Below are 22,525 nucleotides of genomic sequence, written 5' to 3' on the forward strand. Positions count from 1 at the left end.
TGATGCAAATATTAGGATTTGCAAAGTTGGAACAAAATCGCATTATTTTTTCTCTTTCTGTGCAGTAAATTATTTTCTGGGAAAATTTTGAATTTTTGTGCGGGAGGTACCTGAAGGAGTGCAACGATATTGTCCATCTCCGAACTCGATCTAAGTTTGATAATAATATTACGATGTACCAAGTTTGGACCAAATCGTATAATCCCTACGAAAATTATCGTGCACACCAGCCAGCACACAGACGGAGGGACAGACATCGCTAGATCGTCTCCAAATGTCCTGAAACGGATTTCGTCCAAAGAGGCGTAGGGTCTAAAACCATTTTTTTTAGATGAGGCACGTTTTGGCCGTATCAAATGATATATACCCTCTCTAGCTATAAAGCTGAGGCTATAATAATAGTAATCTCATTTCAAATTAGCATTCCCAGCTCTGCATTTACTTTTGCAAATTTCCCATCTCTTAATGGATTTATGAGTATAGATTTTGACAATGAGATGTTGTCAAATTATAAATTTGAAAAAAAAAATGTAAACATATGATTATATGACTCTACTTTCGTAGTTCTACCATGGTGTATACTTTTACTTATTAACAAATTTTTCCAATTTTTTTTCACCGTCTGCACCCACCGTGCCAGTTATTAATTCATGCCCACTACTGATAGCTACTAACTATTCCCATTGGCGACAGCAACGACACGATCGTAATCATCAGTGCACAGGTTTCCCTGACAAGTAGTTTTGTTTTGTTGTTGTTGTTATTATTGTTTTGTACTTTGTTTATCATTTCCTCTTCTTCAAGTAGTGTGTGCTCAGTGCTGTCAGTGTGTGGTGGTTATTCTCATCATCAAATGTGAACACGTAATCAAGTTTTAAATTGGGTTCAAAGTCCAGAGTCGTGTTGGGGCGGTGAGCGAAATACGACATACAGACATACATACCTAAATAGGGTAATTGGGGTAAGAACTTGATCGTGTTTTTTCCCAAACAAAAAAAAAAAACACGGTTACGCGACAATGAAAAGAGAAAATAAAGGTATTTTCCGACATAATTTGAAATGTTGGGAAGATTTTGATTTGGGATTATATTTTAATTAACATGTTTTGTGTAAGATATAAATGTATTTTTAATTAATTAAAATCTTTCGCTTTTTTCCAGAAATGCAAAAAAATTTAAATTTTTCCTTTAAGATATACAAGGTGAAATAAAAAAAAAAACTGCATCCAACTTCAGACTGCTGTCACTTCTAAGCCACTCGTCCGACAGCTGTTAAAATTATTCCAGTGACAGCTCATTATATTGTTGACAAGCGTACAAAAGCATTTTGGTGAGAATTTTCCAGGAAAAAAGTTATTCGTGATTCGGAATTCAAGCGTGATGGGGTGATTTCTTTATATTTGGCTGGGAAACCACAAGTGGCACTCCAGTATTTAAATGTGAATAAATCTTTGGTGTCTCGTACCATCGCTCGTTACCATGATACAACAGCAACATCAGCAGTAATGGTTCGAAAGAAAAGAAGCAATTTGATTGAAACCCGGGTCGCAGTGGCCGAAAAATGGCTCATGACCTAAACATATCGCATTATTCCATTCGGCAAATATTGAAAAATGAGCTCAGGGTAAAGCCATTGAAATTCTAAAAAGTGCAAGAACTTACACCGCAACGAAATGAAAATATACTCAAAAGAGCTAAAGAGTTGCTTCACTTGGCCGAAAATGGTGAACTACCGAATTTAGTTTTCTCCGTCTTCGATGAGAAAATATTCGTTGTCCAGCAGTTTGTAAACAAAACAAGTAAAAAAGAAGTAAGTTCGTCCGGGCCGAACTTTGAATACCCTCCACCATTTGGAACGAATTAGAAAATTTTCAACAAAAAAAATTAAATCCATTAAAAATTCTTTTAAAATATCTAATATTTCCTATATTGCTATGCCGATATATGGGGGGATATACGATATTGTGGACCTATAAAGACAAATCTATGTCTGCGTGTAAAGTACTCACGAGGAACTCCTTGTGTGGATTTTCAGATAATTCCATTGGAAAAAGTGGCTAAAATCATCAAAATACCGTTATATGGGGATATACGATATTGTGGACCTATATAGACAATTCCGTTTCAGGGGTAAAGTGCTCACAAAGAACTCCGTGTGTGGATTTTCAGACAATACGATTGGGAAATGGGGCTAAAATCATCAAAATACCGAATATCGCGGGGTACCGTTATATGGGAGCTATACGTTATCGTTAACCTATATAGAGAATTCTCTGTCGGGGGGTAAAGTGCTCACAAAGAACCCCTTGTGCCCATTCCGTTGAAAAATATGGCTAAAAACATCAAAATACCGAATATCGGGGGTACCGTTATATGAGGGCTATACGATATCGTGGACTTATATAGGTAATTCTCTACCGAGGTATAAAGTACCCACAAGGAACTCCTTGTGTGGATTTTCAGACAATTCCGATGAAAAATGTGGGTAAAATCATCAAAATACCGAATATCGGGGGTACGGTTATATGGGGGCTATACGATATCGTGGACCGACATAGCCTATCTTCGAACTTAACCTGCCTACAGACAAAAGAAAGATCTGTGCAAAATTTTAGCTTCCTATCTTAATTCGTTTAGACTGTAGCGTGATTACAACAGACGGACGGACAGGGCTAAATCGTCTTAGAATTTTACGCTGATAAAGAATATATATACTTTGTTGGGTCTAAAATGATTATTTCGATGACTTACAAACGGAATGACGAACTTAATATACCCTCCATACTTTGGTGGAGGAGGTGGTGGAGGGTATAAAAATGGTCGTGTTCACTTGCCAAAGAGGTTAGCTGAAAATGTGCACCACCTTCGGTTGGCCACTAGAACTCAAGTGCCGGCAATGGGCCGCCATAACAGCCAATGGTCGTTTTCCGCTCGTATTAATCAAGCGTGGCATTAGAATAAATGCCGAATATTATCCCGAAAATATTCTGGAGGATGTATTAAAGCCTTGGGCACACAAACGTTTTGGTCGCAGACCTTGGACATTCCAACAGGACTCAGCACCATCGATTGCACTCAGCACTCGCCACCCAAGAATGGTTACAAAATGAGGCGCCTCGCTTCATTCCAGTGCACATATGCCACCACAATCTTCGGATGCCAATTCGTTGGACTATTGTGTCTGGAATATTTTGGAAAGCAAGGTTGGCACTAAAAAATACCAAAATGTCGATCACCTCAAACAAGCGTCGCCGGGAATGGGCCAAAATACCGCAGAGCAACATTCGGGCAGCGTGTGACAGAAAGACCTTTAAAATTTGGCACTTTGATATTCTATGTGGCGAACGCTTCTTCAAAGTGAGTAGATCAATTCGAATTGTAGACTAGTTTTTTTCTGCATAAAAAAAAGTTGACTTTTCTTCAATAGTCCATTAATCGATAGTTGAAAGTCGACCTACATATCCCTAATAGCTACATACAAAGTCGATCACGTAAACCCACTGATCATTAGCGACTGTCAAAAAGACTTAACTGGAGGCATTACAACACAGGTCTGGGAAGAATAGCACTTTTATGGGAAAAAACTTCAAAGACAGACAGTCGCCAAACCAAAAACTTGGTATTGGACCTTCAATCAAAACTCTATCTGCATCTTCATTCCTCTACGTTGTTATATCCTCCACCTTGAGAATATCCCTAAACGTTAGTCGTAGACCCCGCAAAGTATATATGTAGTCGTAATCAGCATAAAATTCCAAGTCGATTGAACGATGTCCATTTAAAGGCAGATCGCGATATTCCGTATTTTCATGCATTTTTTGTCACATTTTTCCACGGATTTGTCTAAAAATGGGTATTTGTATAGCCCCCATATAACGGTATCTCCCGATATTCGGTATTTTGATGATTTTTGCCACACTTTTTTCAGGGGTTTGTCCAAAAACTGGTATTTGTAGTTTATAATGGATTCTAGCTCTGGTGGCAGAACATTGAATATTTCGATCCACTTTTTCCTATAGCGTACATTTAACGTACCCACCGATCGGTATTTTGATAATCATAGTCACATTTACACCAAAAATTATATTTGGATTTGTAGTGAAGCACGTTCAGATGCTTTTATATAAAAATGTTTTCATTTTTTTTGGTGTTTTTTATTTTTTTTTCAAAAAAAATTGTTTTTTTGTTAAACAAATCCAACCCACTGTGTTGGGTATTACAACAACAAAGCCAAAAAGGTCATTGCACATGCCTCAAAAACCCATAACAAGAAAAATAAACAAGAATAGAACAAAATAGAAATGAATAGTAACCAATGGTAGATGAAGTACCAACACAAAAGGAAGGGATGAATTGGAAGAGAATCCAGCAATGGAATTGTGTATAAATAGAGGCCTTTTCTAAGTAGCACCACAAAAATACTAATATTTTTTTATGTCACATGCCAAGAAGTAGGAAAATCCACGTTGTTGGCGACTATGAGGCTTTTCGGAAATTGGAGAATCGAAGCAGTTCATATAAACTATGAAAAAAGAATGTATACAAACTTACCTTAAAGTTTTCCGCTTTTTTTCACTGGGCGTTTTAAACACTTCGAAATAAAAAACAACACCTCTTTTTATTTTTCTCACACAAATGCACTTAATTCCAATTGTTGGATTTTTATTTAATTGTCCATAAATTCTTTGTATTTTCAATTATTAATATTTGTTTTCTTTTTCAATATTTAATCGGACACTATTTGCATTGGAGCAGCATCTCTTGGCTGCCACCCGCCACACGTTTAACTTGACACACAAACACACAACACAGCGATCGTTGGAAAACAAACAAACACAATCAACCGCACGAAGCAAAGGCCAAAACACAAATGAAATCAAGAAATGAACAACAACAAAGATTTACAAGAGTTTGTAACTCAGAGAGAGAGAGAGAGAGAGCGAAGTGGTGGAAAATAACAGAGAGCGCTGTAAACAAATAAATAACGGAGAAACTTGAACTGCATTACCAATGCAATGCAGTGAAAAATGACCAACACTGTGTTATCGACGAAAAACGGTAATATTGTTGTTTTTAAATTCTTTAGAATATGACAAATTTAACGTTTATTTAGTTTATTTTTAGTGATACAGGGAAAACGCATTGCATTATTGGGAAGTATAATCTACAGAAGTTATGAATGAATATAAAATACATCTGTGACAAATATTAGTCACTTCGTCGACGATATTACAAAAGCCAGTGAGCATTCTTAAAAATTCGACGATTTATGAGAAAAGAGAACATTTATATCCAATTTTGTGCGAAATCATAAATTCCATATTCATCCCAGGTTTCTGGTTAAGAGAAATGTTTAGATATAGCAAGTAAAGTAAAGAATCGCCGATTTGTTTCGTATGTTATGACAAATAAAAGTGTTGAAAATTGTGACCCTTTGTTGGTGAGGTACCAGAAGGGGTTCGCAAATATATATCATCTTCACAAGAGATCTTGTGTTAGCAAAATTTTTGTATGTGCAAAATTTGAAGAGAGTTGGATGTTTTTTTTTCGATTTCTTTGAGCGTTTTGCTTTTCAGAAATCTTCAACCCTATGTGGGGGAGGTACCAGAAGAAATGGTCCGCTCCATCCCATCTTCATAACATATCTTGTGTTGATGGAAATATTAAGTCTGAATGGAATGGGACGTTAATTTCGCGTTTTTTTCAGTTTAACGGATATTCACAAGTTTGACCCTTTCTGGGAAGGTACCAGAAGGAGTGTGCCGATATATTTCATCTTCACAACAGATCTTGTGTTAGTGGAAGTAATGGGGTGAGTGAAAAATTAAGAGAATCGTGTGCTTATTTTCGATTTTATAATCGTTTAGCATATTCAAAAATTTGACCCTATGTAGGGGAGGTACCAGAAGGAATGGTTCGATGTATATCATCTTTATAACAGAGCTTGTGCTGTAGGAATTATTGAGATGTGCCAAGTCTGAATGGAATCTGATATTAATTTCGCGTTTTTAGAGCTTTTTTTTGGGGGAGGTACAAAAAGGAGTGAACCGACATATCCCATCTTCACAACAGAACTTGTGTTTGTAGAAATAATGGGATGTGTGAAATATAAAGAAAACCTGATGCTAATTTTGGATTTTATAAATGCTTTGGTTATTCAAAACTTTGCCCCTTTGTGGGGGAGGTATCAGAAGGAATGGTCCGCTCTCTACCATCTTTATAACAGAGCTTGTGCTGTAGGAATTATTGAGATGTGCCAAGTCTGAATGGAATCGGATGTTAATTTAGCTTTTTATGAGATTCATGGATATTCAAAATTTTGACCCTTTGTGGTGAAGGTGCAAGAAGGAGTGGACCGATATATTCCATCTTGTGTAATTTGAAAACAATCGGACTCTTACATCACATTTTATAAGAGTTGTAATTATTGAAAATTTTGACCCTTTTCCTGAAACGTATTTTGTCCAATGAGCCGCTTTGGCCGTATCAAATGATATATACCCTCTCTAGCCATATGGCTGAGGGCATAAAAAAGAACTCTGCCTGTGGCATTGTTGAAAACCTTCACCCTTATAAACGACCTTTTACATGCGGAGGACTTCAAAAAAGTTTTTTTGCAACTTAAAAAGGACAATATATTCACTTTATCATATGAATTCTATTGAAGAATTCTTAATAGGATCTTGTGGGTATAAGGAATAACCTTACAAATATTGAAACTATTAATTAAATTCTATTCCAGTTTTTTTTTTAGAAAATAACATTTAAGGAGCTTTTTCAAACTCCGTTAGTTTTATTCAAGTATGAAAAAGTAGAAAATAAAATCTTTTCGGAATTCAGGAAAGTTAAAATCTTATGGTAATAAAAAAAATCAATAATATTTCAAAAATTGTCCACTTATAATACAGTTATTATTCAGTTTTGTTGTCAGCATTGGGAGGACTATCATTATTTGCTACAGCTTCTGCTGTAGGTGGTACGGCCGCAGCTTCTTCCACTGCACCATTGCGCAGTCCCCTGATACTGATGTCGTACACAACTTCTTCGATTTTCTTCACATCATATTTGAGAGCATCGAAACGTTTACGCAAACCATCATTTTTGAGGTTTAGCAAACGAAAGCCTGCATTGAGATCCGCCATAAAACGTGATATATTCAAGGGGCGATCATAATCACCCATGGTAACGGAATTTGTGGCAAAACGTGATAGCTCTGAGGCCATCTGCAGTATGCCCATCAAGTAGTCTTCAATGTCCAAATGGAAACCCTCGGCTTGATTGGTTTTCACTGTTTGAAAAGAAGAGAGAAATACAATGTTGCATTAAATAATGCTTTCAAATCGAACTCTACTCACATTCCAATAGCTCAGCCACTGTTTCTCGTGTCACAAGAAAACCCGCCTCCAAATACACCACCATGGCAATGAGAAATACCAGGCGTTGTGTTATAAATGTCCAGTGATCGGAATACCTTTTGAAATCAAATAATGAAGAAATTTTTGTTTTAATATCATCCCACTCAAAAAGCAAGTGCAGTGACTCACCTATAGTACTGGCCAACAGGTATCAATTCGGCCAACTTTTTGTAACTTTCAGCACAGGCGGAGATTTGTTTGCGGGCCCCAGCACAGGCATAACCAACTAAGAAGTGAGAATATCAAATATTAGAAAATACATTTGAATACCCCAATTCATTCTTTACTTACTCTTTTCCAAGTCATAATGGATCACCTGCAGTTGTATGGTGGCTTCCTTTGCCAATTGTTCAATTTCCCGAACAATTACGCGGATTTTCTTAAAAAAAAGCAGATATCAAACATTAAGGATTTGGTGTCTGGCTATGGATTGCAAGTCCGGGTACATTCATGGAAGTCTCAGTCCGGGAAGAGCTGTATCATAGTACCCTAAGTTGTATTATATTATTACCTCTCGCATTTCCTGTTCATTATCAATATATTTTTGATAGTTTTCAAACAAGCTTAGATTTACAAAGTTACTCATTGTTTATGGTATAAGTATAAAATATTTTTTAATATTTATTTAACAAAACAACCGGCCAATTCCAGCAAACGTTCAAAGAACTAGTTCACGTTTGGGTTCTGTGTACAGTGTACACCAACACATTAACAAATATTATACATGTATACACTTATACATTCAAAACACCGTCAGTTGCGAATAAAGAACGAAGCAACACACCGAGTGTGTAGAAAGGGAAGATGCAACACGCAGCAACAGCTGTTTGTTTTTGCAGATGAAAACAACAGTAAACGAGTATCGTTCATTTCTCGGAGTACGTTCAGTGTTTAATTCAAAATGTATGTGTTCACTGAATGAACCAAGGGGCGAGTGTTGATGTATTTCAAAAAGGAGGAATGAAAAGAATTACAGTCGCTACTCAACAACTGTTGATGCTAGACTGCGCTTTTACTTTCGTTTCGCTTTGCGTTGCAAAAACAACATATACACAAAAACATATCAACAAAACGAACACAAACACACTTTTGTTTTGCTGAATATACGACATTTTAAAATCATTTTTTTTTCTCATTGAAAACTAATTTAAAAGCCATTTAAATATAGTGCTTTAAAAATGGATGCGGATGGGGATCCGCCACCCCAACCAAAACCACTTTGGGACCCCAACAAACGCCGTGCAAATATAATTGCAAATTTAAACAAAAAATTTATAAACAATGATGGTGAACCTATTAGTACAAATATGTCTCAGGCTTCATCCAATGAGTCGGAATCTTCCCAAAAGTTTGAATCAAACTATAATGCCATGAAGGCAAACACTTTTTACCCACAACACCACCCAGGGCCTTTTTACGTTATGGTCACGTCAGAGACTCCTATAAGTTCCAGGAGGAAAAACTGTGAACTACATTTATATGTCCTTTTGCAAAAAATTAATATGCCAACTACATATGTTTGCAAAAACGTTGGCTACAATACTTTCCGTCTTACCTTCAACAACTGCAATTTGGCAAATTCATTTGCACAAAACAAAAGACTGCAAGAAGTTGGCCTGAAAGCCGAAATTCCTGAGAGATTTATCCAAAAATTTTACGTAATCAAAAATGTTCCTAAGTCAATTGATGGTATAACCATTAAAAATTCTATTGAAGAGAATAATGATATAGATGTGATATCGGTCTACCGTTTTACCAGAAAAAACGAAAATGATTCAATCGAAGAAACTGAAACCATAAAAGTAGGAATCATATGCGATGGTGTTCCTCAGTACATTTTTATGTGTGGTACTAGAGTCATACCCGATCTATATGTTCCCCCCGTACGTCTGTGCAAAAATTGTGGTCGTCTTGGTCACATTGCTGTGCGTTGCAAGTCTACCAAACGTTGCCTTGACTGTGGCAAGTTAATTATTTGCCCAAATCAATGCAAGGAGCAAAAATGTAAGGAATGCCTTTCTACGATTAAATGCAAAGAAGTATGTGACTCAACCAAATGCATTTTATGCAATAGTGTTGATCACAACGCTATGGATGACAAAATATGTCCAAGATGGAAAACCGAAAGGAGTATTAAATCAATTATGACTCTTTCTAATTTGAGTAGGAAAGAAGTTATACAAAAGTATCCCGAAACCCAAAACTTTTACGCAATTTTGGCAGATAAGAAGTATAATTCAGATTTTCCTCCATTAAAAAAAGCTGCTAATCAATCAAAAATAAATTTTAATGATGAAATAAACAAAAGGATCACAAAAATTAAATACAGTAAAGTAGCTGCTCCTCGGATCAAATCTAATCATCCGGTTGCTAGTCCCATTACTATTACGCCTTCAGTTCCAGTGTATGAACAGCCATCCTTCTCTAAAGTGTCTGAGCTGGAAAAAGCTATGTCAGCATTTACAAACCAAATGTCTCAACTACTCACCTCCTTAAACTGCGCGGAAGGTTTAGACATCCTAGAAACCTTCAGAAAAACAGTCTTATCTCGTACTGAAAAAAATATAAAAAAGATAAACAATGATCATGAAAACAGTGAAATCCCAATATCAAGCTCTTCCTTACAAAACTAAAACTATAAAAAGCATTCATGAATATCTTACAATATAATATACAGAGCCTTAATAAGAACAAGCATTACCTTGAATTTTACTTAAATAAATTCAATATAGATATCTGTGTCTTAAGTGAAATTTTCAACATAGATGAATCTCAAAACAACACAAATATATATAATTATAATATAGTGTCAAAAAAGAGAACAGACAACTACGGTGGAGTTGCCATCCTTTTTAAAAAGAACATCAAGTTCAAAAAAATAAAATTTCAAACACCATTGGATATAATTATCTGCCAAACAACAAATATCTCAAACAATTTGACAATAGCGTCTGTATATTTCCCTCATTCCATTAAAGCCAGCGAAATAAAACATGAACTTGAAAAACTGCTATCATTTCTTGAATCACGATCCGATGTACTAATTTGCGGCGATTTTAATGCAAGACACACATTTTATGGCGATTCTTTTGACTCATATCGAGGTAACATCGTAAAAAGTTTCTTTGATCCATCTAACTTCTATCATCTCAATAATGGACATTTTACTTTTAAAAAACGTCTCAATGATAACACTGGTTCTGTGCTGGACCTGTCCTTTACAAACACGGCTTTAGATACCACTTGGAAAGTACAACCGTACACTATTGGGGGTAGCCACCATTACCCCATAGTCATAAGTATTGGCAACAGTAAGGTCAAAAATCAAAAGTTTCTAGCTAAAAAGAAACTGTTAAAATCGCTCAATAACACCACTTTTACCGACTCATTTGATGAAATACACGCAACTTTCAATGATGAAATTAAGAAATCTACGTACATCATAAATCCCAATAAATCACCCAAAGTGTGGTGGGATCCCATTGTGGAAAAAACACACAGACTTCAAGTTGCAGCACAAAAGACGTATGACATGTTCAACAACAACATCAACGCCTCAAATCTCATTAACGCTAAAAAAGCCTTCCAAAATGCTGTTAAATTTGCCAAAAACAAAGCATTCAAAACGAGAATTCATGATCTCAACAGGGAACCAAATTCAAAATCACTCTTTAAATTTGTTAGAGGATGCAAAAACTCTTCAACAACAATCTATCAAACCAAATGGTCCTCCGATAATGATAAACAATTCTTAATACATCTAAGGGACCAAGTCCCAAATAATTCCCCTATACTGCTCCCGCTTACCAGTTCCAATACACCGGACTCTTTTTCCTATGATGAATTTAACAATGTTCTAAACAAAAAGAAGAAACCATCTGCAGCAGGCACAGACGGGGTAACATATGAAATGATCAACCATTTGTCAGAAATGGCCAAAAAAAATTTGCTAAAAGCCATGAACAATGCGTGGAAAAAGTGCAATTTTATGATGGAATGGAGGAAAATCAAAATTGTTCCTATCCCAAAAAGAGGTAAAGACTTGGAAATCTTTACAAACTACAGGCCAATTGCATTGATATCGGTTTTCGCCAAAATTATTAACCTGATGGTGAAGGAAAGACTTCAGGATTTTCTAGACCAAAACAGAATTTATCCACAAAACACATATGCATATAGAAAAAACCTATCTGCCTCTATGTGCATAAACGATTTGTTACATACAATTAACTGTCAAAAAGAGCAAGGTGATAAAGTCATCATTGTATCATTAGACATCAACAAGGCGTATGAGTGTGTCAAAATAGAATTACTTTTCCGAATTTTAAATGAGCTCTCCTGTCCTAAAGAAATTTCTATGTGGATCATAAATTTTCTAAAACAAAGGACTCTAGTCATGGGCAAAGAAAGTCTGGAAATTTACAATGGTCTCCCTCAAGGCAGCTGTCTAAGTCCCACACTCTTTAATATATACACACTCGGTTTACATGGCATAAACAATCAACATACGAAAACATTTCAGTTTGCAGATGACTTTATAATTCTGTCAACACATAAAGATTTTAATATCGCCAATGATAACCTTCAGATAAAAATGGATGAATTTTGTGGTATTCTTAACAAGTTAAATCTTTCAGTCAACATCGATAAAACAGCGGTAATGTATATTGCTAAGGGTGCTAGAAAAATACCAAAAATTACACTTCAAGGGACTTTAATAAACGCAGTGGAAAAGATAAAATTTTTAGGAAGACACATCAAAAATAGTCTGACTATTAAAAATCATTACGATGAAGTAATCAAGTCTTGCAACACAACTTTAAATGCTCTAAAAATGATAAATTCTCTCAAAGGTGGAATTCATCCCAAAATATCAATAAATCTGGCAAAATCACTCCTCTTCTCTAAATTGGAATACTCTATTTCATCTATGGCACACATGCCTAATCATGTCAATAAAAAACTGAAAACATGTCAAAACCAAATTTTAAGGAAAAGCCTAGGATTAACGCCTTCAACACCTATTCATGTAATATACGCCTTGGCAATTGTTCTGCCTCCAGAATTTCGCTCGCAATACCTTGCCGCCAAAGAGCTTCTAAAATTCAAAATATTTCAACAGGAAACATATCAAAAATTCACGTCAAACCCATCGAATAAATCTAGTCTTGGTATGATATACAACAAATTCAAAAACGTGTTTGACAATACTATGATATGTCCGTCCGAATCCCCAGGGGAGAAAGTTTCATTTGTTATGAACATGTTTAATGCCCCAAAACAATCACAAGCTAAAGAGTTCTTCAATAGCATATATCTTCAACATCTCAGCCAATTCAAATCAAATGGAACATCAGTTTGGGCAACCGATGCCTCGGTCATTGGCAACAAAACTGGCTGCGGAGTTTGCAACATTTCATCGAATGAAAACTTTCTTTTCAAAATAAACTCTAAATGTTCCTCCCTGATGGGTGAGCTTAACGCCATTAACAAAGCCGTTGACCTCATGATTGAAGACGGCATACAAAAAGCAGTAATCTTCACCGACAGTAAAAATGCCTGTTTGCTACTAAAGAACAACACATCACACAATTACTTAGTCAACATAATCAACAAAAAAGTTAACTCCTCAAACTTAAATCATCTTACCCTGGTGTGGGTCCCATCACACGTTGGAATCTCCTCAAATGAGCGTGCTGATTACTTTGCTAAGCAAGCCGCTGATGTTGGATGTGTTATTCCATCCAGTCTAGCTATCAAAGACGCCTGTTCGACAATTTACGATGCCCTATGGAATGAATGGGTTAACAAATACAGATTACTATCAATTTCAAAAGGCACTTACTTTGCGCAATTTTTTCCATCGCCTCCCAAAAGGTACTGGCATTCTGATTGGCACTTAGAACCTGGAGAAATAAAACTAATTAATCGCTTACTTGCTGGTCACACATACTCAAAAGTATACCTTCACCAAATAAAAGCAGCAGACACAAATCTCTGTCCAGTTTGCAGTGTTCCTGAAACGGAAAATCATTCAATATTTATATGCAAGAAATATGACCACCTGAGAAGTGAATTCAATTTTTTCAACAATTACAACAACTTACCTGATCTTCTGAAAAACCTCACCAAAAATATTATCAACGAACTTTGCAACTTTATCCACTCAGCACATTTAGAATTGTAAACAAACCAATACGTCATCACTCTTCTCAAATCATCAATCAATATATTCACAAAGTGAACCAACATGATTACTCATTTTGTAATACTCACATAACCAAAATAACCAGCCTTGGTACATAGGTACTACGGGTACCTATCCAACAATCAACCAAAATCCAAAAAAAAAAAAAAAAAAGAAAAGAATTAAAAAGAAAAAACACTAAACAATTGGGAATTGTGAAAAATATTATATTAAAAGAAAGCTTTTTGGTGCTACTTTTCGCACATGATTTCGATAATTTTGTTACTTTTTACACAATTCCTGGTGTTTCGATTGTTCCTGCAATTGACACGAAAAGTAATGGGCGCAGTTTAGCATTCGTAATGCCAGATTCTTTAGTTTTCACAAATGATGGATTGTTTGAAAATGAAGAATTTTTTCGTCATTGGTCTGTTAATTCAAAACAAGATAAAAAATGTAAATTTAAGTGAATGTGGCCCGTTCTTATTTTTATCCTTTATAGCCCACTATTGTGTTTCCTTTTTAAACTTTCTATACTTTATATGAAATATGTGCGAGTTTTTGGAAAATGTGGGAATATGCGTGAGGTTCAACTTCATTTAAGACGGATATAAATATCGGTAAGTGCCGAAGTGATCTTCATAGCAGATCTTGTGTTAGTAGAAATAATGGAATATGCCAAATATGAAGAGAACCGGATGCTCATTTCGGATTTTATGATTGTTTTGGTTATTCAAGAATTTTACCCATTGTGTGGGAGGTACCAGAAAGAATAGTCCGCTCTCTACCATCTTTAGAAATTATCTTGTGTTAATGAAAATATTAAGATGTGCCAAGTCTGAATGGAATCGAATTTTAATTTCGTGTTTTATGAGCTTCATGAATATTCAAAACGTTGACCCTTTGTGGGAGAGGTACCAGAAGGAGTGGATCGATATATCCCATCTCCGAAGTCGATCTAAGTTTGATAATAATATTACGATGTATCAAGTTCGAACCAAATCGGATACTCCCTTCGAGGGTTATTGTGCGCACCATCCAGACAGGCGGACATCACTAGATCGATCTAGGGTCTAAAATCATATGAACCTTCTCTAGCCATATGGCTGAGGGTATAAAAATTTCAAGAAAACATTTGAGGATTATAGTCCTGCAAGATGCGCCAACAAAAAGTTGATATATTAAGCTTTGATCTGCTTTAGCTTTTAGGAGGATATAAATGCCGCCCAAGTGACATATATTTACCTATTCATATATAACCAAAAGAAAATGCTAAAAATAGTCAAAAAATCTAGTGTTTCCAAATATGTTCCTCAAAAATTTCTAGAGAGCAAGTGATTCACAGCCATTTTTACTTGTTGTGTCTTAAATTTACCTACACCTTAACTGTTTTCTTGGGTACAGTACATATTTTGTTAAAATGATGAGCGTGTAGTCTGCTTTACTGGGTGACAAGCAGCTAAATATGAAATCTATACGTCACCCTGTCATATTAACTATTCAATGTATCAATAGTTAACAACGTTGCTACCTTCATAGGTCTTGTGAGTTTTATTATTAAACAATTAAGCCCCTAAGTCCACTTGTTTTTTGCACTTTATTTAAGCAAGTTATTAATAAGAATAACAACAATTGCAAATATCAATTTACTTTTGGAAGAAAGTCTGTAAAATGTCATACGTAAGTAGTGCTCCCCATATTCATCGAATCAAAAATTGTTTTGCTTGAATTGCGTTGATTGATTGATGGATTTGTAATTGTTTTCCCTTAGGGTGGCTATAATATGTACGGAGACCCACAGGGCGGTGCCGGGGGCTACGCTCAAGGTTATACAGCACCGCCGGGTGCGTATCCACCACAGAATTCAGAAATTGCTCCCGAAGTCCAGCAATGGTTTAATATGGTTGATCGTGACCGTTCTGGAAAAATCAACTGCACCGAATTGCAGGCAGCTTTGGCAAATGGAAAGGGTCAAAGTTTCTCGGAGACGGCATGTAAATTGATGATAAGTGAGTATTTCCGTGAAAACATTTGGAATTTGTGATTTATTTCAATTTTGAGTCTATATTTTAGATGAATAAACACTGGTGACAAGTGGCAAGTGTTTACGTTGAAATTGTGACGTCATTAAAAAATTCATTCATTAATGACGCATTGTTGTTTAGTAGAATGAGTTAGAACATATGGTGTCGCGAATCTGAGGAAAATAATGTAGTCAAGACAACAACCCATGGGAGGTTACAATTTGAATATTTGAATTCTTATACCCTCAGCCATATGGCTAGAAGGTATATATCATTTGATACGGCCAAAACGTGCCTCATCAAAATAACGGTTTTAGACCCTAGGTCTCTTTGGACCAAATCCGTTTCAGGACATTTGAAGGGTTCATCGTAATATTATTGTCAAACTTAGATCGTGTTCGGAAATGACCAATATCGGCCCACTCCTTCTGGTACCTCCCTCACAAAATTTTGATATTTTCAAAAAATGTTTTACTGCACAGAAAGAGAAAGAACAATCCGATTTTGCTCCAACTTTTGCAAATTCTATTATGTGCATCAATCCTAGGTCAGTTGCGAAAATGGACAATATTGGTTCACTCCATCAGGTACCTCCCCCACAAAGGGTCAAAATATTGAATAATTATAACTCTTATAGAATTTGATGTAATTTTCCGATTGTCTTCAAATTACACACATCACCATATTTTTATTAACCCAAAGTCTGGTGTAAAGATGAAATATATCGGTCCACTCCTTCTGGTACCTCCCCCACAAAGGGTCAACATTTTGAATATCCCTGAAGCTCATAAAACGCAAAATTAACATCCGATTCCATTCAGATTTGGTACTTCTTAATATTTCCATCAACACAAGATCTCTTAAAAAGATGAAGATCGGACCATTCCTTCTGGTACCTCCCCCACAAAGGGTCAAAGTTTAAATAACCAAAACGATTATAAAATCCACAATAGGCATCCGGTTCTCTTCATATTTCATACACCGCATTATTTCTACTAACTCAAGATCTGCTGTGAAGATGGAGTATATCGGATCACTCCTTCTGGTACCTCTCCCACAAAAGGTCAAAATTTTGAATATTCATGGAGCTCATAAAACGAAAAATTAACATCTGATTTCATTCCGACTTGGCACATCTCGATATTTCCATCAACACAAGATCTGTTATAAAGATGACGAAGATCGGACCATTCCTTCTGGTACCTCCCCCACAAAGTGTCAAAAATTTAAATAACCAAAACGGTTATTGAATACAAAATAAGCATCCGGTTCTCTTCATACTTCACACATCGCAATAATTTTATTAACCCAAGGTCTGGTGTGAAGATGGACCATTCCTTCTGGGACCTCCCCCACAAAGTGTCAAAATTTTGAATATCCATGAAGCTCATAAAACGCAAAATTAACATCCGATTTCATTCAGACTTGGTACATCTCAATATTTCGGTCAACACAAGATCTGTTATAATGATGGTAGGGATCGGACCGTTTCTTCTGGTACCTCTCCCACATGGCAGAAGTATCGTATATTTTCTGTATATAGACCTACATATTTCCAGTAATTCTTCCAATTAATAGCCAGTTGATCTTCTAAAAAAAGTTCTGTAAAACTTCCAAATTTGCTTTGTCTTTCCTTTTTGAATCAATCCTGTTTCTCTTCAAATTCCAGGCATGTTTGATAATGACGCCAGCGGAACCATTGACATAAATGAATTCGAAAAGCTCTTCAATTACATCAATCAATGGCTGACGGTGTTCAAAACCTATGATCGTGATTCGTCGGGTCACATTGATGAGGCTGAATTGTATCAAGGTAGGCTCAATAATTTTTATTTTTTTAAATAAATATTAATTGCGAATATTTGTCCCTTCAGCCCTCACACAAATGGGTTTCCGTTTCTCCCAAGAGTTCATTCAGTTTTTAATCAAGAAAAACGATCCACAAAACCACAAAGAGGTTTCCGTCGATCAATTCATTGTACTTTGTGTTCAAATACAACGATTCACCGAAGCATTCCGTCAGCGTGATACCCAACAGAATGGAACAATTACCATTGGATTTGAAGATTTCCTAACCATTGCAATTGGCTGTTCAATTTAAGGGATTCAACACACGAACACACACACACACACACACGCACTTCTTACTGCATGACCATTGATGTTAGCTTTCAGCATTCAACAGCAGCTTTACTACTTAAACAAAATAAAATAGCAAAATTAAAATATGATAATAATTGTGCACCCCAAACAGAAATCTCTAAAAAAATGAACAATATTTTATAAATGTATTTTATTGAGATAAGAAATCAATTTTTTTTAAATGTATTTTTGTAAAAGAAAATCAGCATCTTTTTTGGATATTATAAGACTTATTTCACTTGTACAAAATATTAAGTAATAGTAAATAAAGGTAGTTTAAAATAAAACAAAAAAAAAAAAAAAAACAATAATGACAAAATCTCAATAGTTTAAAATCAAAAAAAAAAAAAATAAATAAATAAATAAATAAATAAATAAAAAAAAATAAAAAAATAAATAAATAAAAAAGTATAATTAATATACAGGGTGCGATAAAAAAAACTACAACAAAGTCAAAAGACATAATTTCAATATTTTTTTTTTAAATTTTATTGAATGAAAACAAAAAATGTCGGAAATAGCATCAAATTTTAGAATAAGTTTAGATTTGTTCGAATTGATCACCTTTGCCACGAATTATGGCCTTCAAACTGCCAATGAAACCGTCCCACGCTGCCCGAATGTTGCTTTGCGGTATTTTGGCCCATTCCCGGCTAAGCGCTTGCTTGAGGTGATCGACACTTTGGTCATTTTTAGTGCCAACCTTGCTTTCCAAAATACTCCAGACACAATAGTCCTACGGAGATGCTATCTGGAGATTTTGGTAGCCATTGTGCGCTGGAAATGAAGCGAGGAACCTCAATCTGTAACCATTCTCGGGTGGCGTGTGTTGAGTGCAATCGATGGTGCTGAGTCCTGTTGGAATGTCCAAGGCCTGCGGCCAAAATGTTTGCGTGCCCAAGGCTTTAATACACCCTCCAGAATATTTTTGCGATAATATTCGACATTCATTCTGATGCCACGGTCGATAAATACGAGCGGAGAGCGACCATCGGCTGTTATGGAGGCCCACATCATCACCATGGGCGGCGCTTGAGTTCTGATGGCTATGCGAAGGTGCACATTTTCAGCTGACCTCTTTGGCAAGCAAAAACGTGATCATTTTGTTTGTTTACAAACTGCTGGACAACGAATGTTTTCTCATCGGAGACGGCGAAAACCAAATTCGGCAGTTCACCACTTTCGGCCAAGCGAAGAAACTCTTTAGCTCTTTTGAGTCTATTTTCTTTCTTTTACGGGGTACGAACTTGCCCTTTTTGGAATTTCAATGACTTTCGAGCTCATTTTTCAATATTTGCCGAATGGAATATTGCGATATGTTCAGCTCACGAGCCATTTTTCGGCCACTGCGAGGCGGGTTTCGAACAAGTCTCGTTTATTACTTTTCCAAGCATTTCTGCTGATGTTGCTGGTTTCTTTCGTCCACTTCCTTGACGTCGGGCTACGCTAACCAGTATCACGGTAACGAGCGATGATACGAGACATAAAAGATTTATTCACATTTAAATGCTGAAGTGCTCTAACGATAGCCACTTGTGATTTTCTAGCCAAATATAAAGAAATCACCCTATCACGCTTGAATTCCGAATCACGAATAAATTTTTTTCTGGAAAAGTCTCAGCAAACTTTTGTAGGCTTGTAAACAATATAATGAGCTGTCACTGGAATAATTTTGACAGCTGTCGGACAAGTGGCTTAGAAATGACAGCAGTCTGAAGTGGGTTGCAGTTTTTATATCCTACACCACAAGGTGGTCAGGTATTATGTATTTGTGCATTTGTTTGTAACAGGCAAAAGGAAACAAGATAGACCCATAGTTCCTTTTGATGATCTGCATAGAATCACATTCTGAGTCGATTTATGCATGTCCGTCCGTCCGTCCGTCTGTCCATGTATTTTTGTAAACAAAGTACAGTTCGTATTTATTACCCGATCCAGATGAAATTTTACACAAATCATTTGTTTGGTCCAAGGACGAACCCTATTGAAATTGGAGATAATCGGTAAAAATTTAGATATAGCTCCCATATATATGTTCGTCCGATTTGCCTTTTATTGTGCACCAAACGTGTAATATCAGTCCGAATAGAATGGAATTTCGCACATACAACCAAATTAGGCCTGAAAATAAGTATGCCAAATTTGATCGAAATCGGTTCAGATATAGCTATAGCTCCCATATATATTGTTCATCCGATTTGTTATTTTTGTCCACCGCCGCCGTAATATGCACTCTGCAACAACAATATTTGGGGAAATATATCAAATTCAGCTCAGAAATACATTTGCTAAATTTTATCGAGATCGGTTCAGATTTGGATATAGCTCCCATATATAACTTCGTCCGATTTACCTTTTATTGTGCACCAAACGTCTAATATTTGTCCAAATTGGATGAAATTTGGCACTTACAACCGAATTGAGTCTAGAAGCTAGTATGTCAAATTTGGTGAAGATCGGTTGAGATATAGCTATAGCTTCCATATATAGTATTCATCCGATTTGTTATATTTGTTACCCACAACCGTAATATACGCTCCGTAACAACGACTTTAAGACTTTCTTTACTGGTTTTTAAAATGTATTACCATTTACTTACCCAAATCTTTAAATATCTTCAGGCAATAAAACTTCAGTGTCGCATCCATTAGATATATGGATATTGGTGATCACAAAAATCATAAATAATTTAATATAGAAATATTAGTTTATTTTTTTTTAATGTTAACTTAGATTAATGTATGTACTATATCAAGTTTAGGGGAGATTTTAATCCCGATTTATAACATTTAGACAAAAAAGGATTGTGTTTTTTGTTACACATTTTTTTTTTTGGTTTCAAATATGGCATTTAATTATATTAGTTTGCTATTTGTTTGGCTTATAACTTTAAAAGTTTTTTTTTTTGGTTTTCTTTTTTTATTATTATTTAAATATGTAACATATATTTTGAGTATACATCTTCTTATTGGAGGTTAGGTGTATTTTCTTATAGTTAACTGTTATATTTTACGATTCTTTTTTTTAACGAATTTGTATTCTAGTATTGTGTAATTTGTCCAATGCATGATTTGTGCTAGGCTTTGTAAGGAAAAATTTTCCTCTCTAAGCATTGGACTTCTTCTTTAATTACCTTTAGTAACATTTTATGTAGAGTTTTGTTTCTTTTTTCTTAAATGCATTTTAAATGAATTTCGATTAGTGGCTTGATATTTTATAACAATGTAGGATAAAGTTAACTATAATTTGGGTACGATTATGCAATTTTTTTTACAAAATGTGATAACATGTTGTATATTAAGCACTAATTGCAGGTTCTAGAACAGGGTAATTAAGAACAAAATAAGTCAAATTTGGTTGCTATTACAGGGTATGTTAGTATGATATATTTGTATACAAAATGTAAATGTAGGGTTTACATTAATTCAATTTTCGAATCAATGATATTTGGGTTTTAAATCAAGTAAAATAATTAAAAATAAATATAAACAAAAATCAGTCTTTTCAAATAAGGACAAAAATTAGCTCCTAACATTATATAAAAAGGAAAAATTGCGTCATGATTATATTAAGTATGAATTGGAGGTTTTTAGTTGTGCAATGGACAAGGACAACATTTTAGATTGTTCCCAGTTCAGAAGAGATGTCTTGTTGAAACCGATTGCAATAAAAAAAGGATTTTAAATAGCCAATTTGAATTTTTGGATGGAAGCAAATGGAAGCAATATTTAAAGGACTAAAAATGTGGATTTTTTAAACAATTTTTAAATGATATTCAAAGGACTAAATATGTAGATTTTTAAATAATTTTTAAAGAACTATAAACGTGGATTTTTTTAAAGAATTTTTAAAGGACTATAAACGTGGATTTTTTAAAGAATTTTTAAAGGACTATAAACGTGGATTTCTTAAAGAATTTTTAAAGGATATTAAAAGGACCATAAACATGGATTTTTAAAGATTTTTTAAAGGATATTTAAAGGACCATAAACGTGGATTTTTTAAAGGACTATAAACGTGGATTTTTAAAGAATTTTTAAAGGATATTAAAAGGACCATAAACGTGGATTTTTAAAGATTTTTTAAAGGATATTTAAAGGACTATAAACGTGGATTTTTAAATATTTTTTAAAGGATATTTAAAGGACTATAAACGTGGATTTTTAAAGATTTTTTAAAGGATATTTAAAGGACCATAAACGTGGATTTTTTAGAGGACTATAAACGTGGATTTTTAAAGAATTTTTAAAGGATATTAAAAGGACCATAAACGTGGATTTTTAAAGATTTTTTAAAGGATATTTAAAGGACCATTAACGTGGATTTTTAAATAATTTTTAAAGGACCATAAATCTGCAAAGCAGCTTTATGAGTAAGTTCACAATAAAAAAAATTACTTACGCTATCTCCGGCAACCCCAGTGGGTTGCTGAAACCTCTAAGAGCTTTTCTCGTCACCTTTTCTGAGCGTTCTTCGTCCAACAACACAAAAACTACCACTGCTGATGCCATCTTACTTTATTTATAGCGACTTATTCCTTTTTTATTTACTTTACTTTTACTGATATTTCAATGACAAATAAACAAACAACACATGTAAGCAACAAGAGCTGTTTCGAACATTGGCTTTATTTACATTCGAAATTGACAGAACCAACTTGGTTTCATGACACCAAATGAAACCAACATCGGTTAACAAAAACGACAATAAGCTAAACCGACATGGTTTCTGTGACAGCCCTGTATATGTCATTTAGTA

At 35.0% G+C, this 22,525-nt stretch overlaps 3 protein-coding genes across 4 annotated transcripts in view; 1 reads left to right on the forward strand and 2 right to left on the reverse strand.

Annotated features, from left to right (window-relative positions):
• LOC101898663 (carnitine O-palmitoyltransferase 1, liver isoform) overlaps positions 1-4,690 on the reverse strand; it is a 53,206-nt gene extending 48,516 nt beyond the window's left edge. For both annotated transcript variants that reach the window (XM_059130903.1, XM_005183694.4), the window contains exon 1: positions 4,551-4,690. The gene's annotated coding sequence lies outside the window, so the exon portion shown is untranslated. The remainder of the gene's footprint in view (positions 1-4,550) is intronic.
• A 2,058-nt stretch (positions 4,691-6,748) lies between these two features.
• On the reverse strand, positions 6,749-8,095 carry LOC101899062 (translin). Its single transcript, XM_005183696.4, has 5 exons — positions 7,926-8,095; positions 7,706-7,793; positions 7,544-7,640; positions 7,355-7,470; positions 6,749-7,287 (listed from the first exon to the last, which is right to left on the reverse strand). Exons 1-5 carry the CDS (start codon positions 7,998-8,000, stop codon positions 6,911-6,913), a joined length of 753 nt encoding a protein of 250 aa, XP_005183753.1. The 5' UTR covers positions 8,001-8,095; the 3' UTR covers positions 6,749-6,910.
• Positions 8,096-15,126: 7,031 nt separating this feature from the next.
• LOC101899233 (peflin) lies at positions 15,127-17,934 on the forward strand. The gene is made up of 4 exons (XM_005183697.4): positions 15,127-15,281; positions 15,373-15,610; positions 17,295-17,438; positions 17,500-17,934. The coding sequence occupies exons 1-4, from the start codon at positions 15,273-15,275 to the stop codon at positions 17,724-17,726; spliced, it is 618 nt and encodes a 205-aa protein (XP_005183754.1). The 5' UTR covers positions 15,127-15,272; the 3' UTR covers positions 17,727-17,934.
• Positions 17,935-22,525: the final 4,591 nt, after the last annotated feature.

This window comes from Musca domestica, unplaced genomic scaffold (genome assembly GCF_030504385.1).
Source record: "Musca domestica strain aabys unplaced genomic scaffold, Musca_domestica.polishedcontigs.V.1.1 8, whole genome shotgun sequence".
Lineage (NCBI taxonomy): Eukaryota > Metazoa > Arthropoda > Insecta > Diptera > Muscidae > Musca > Musca domestica.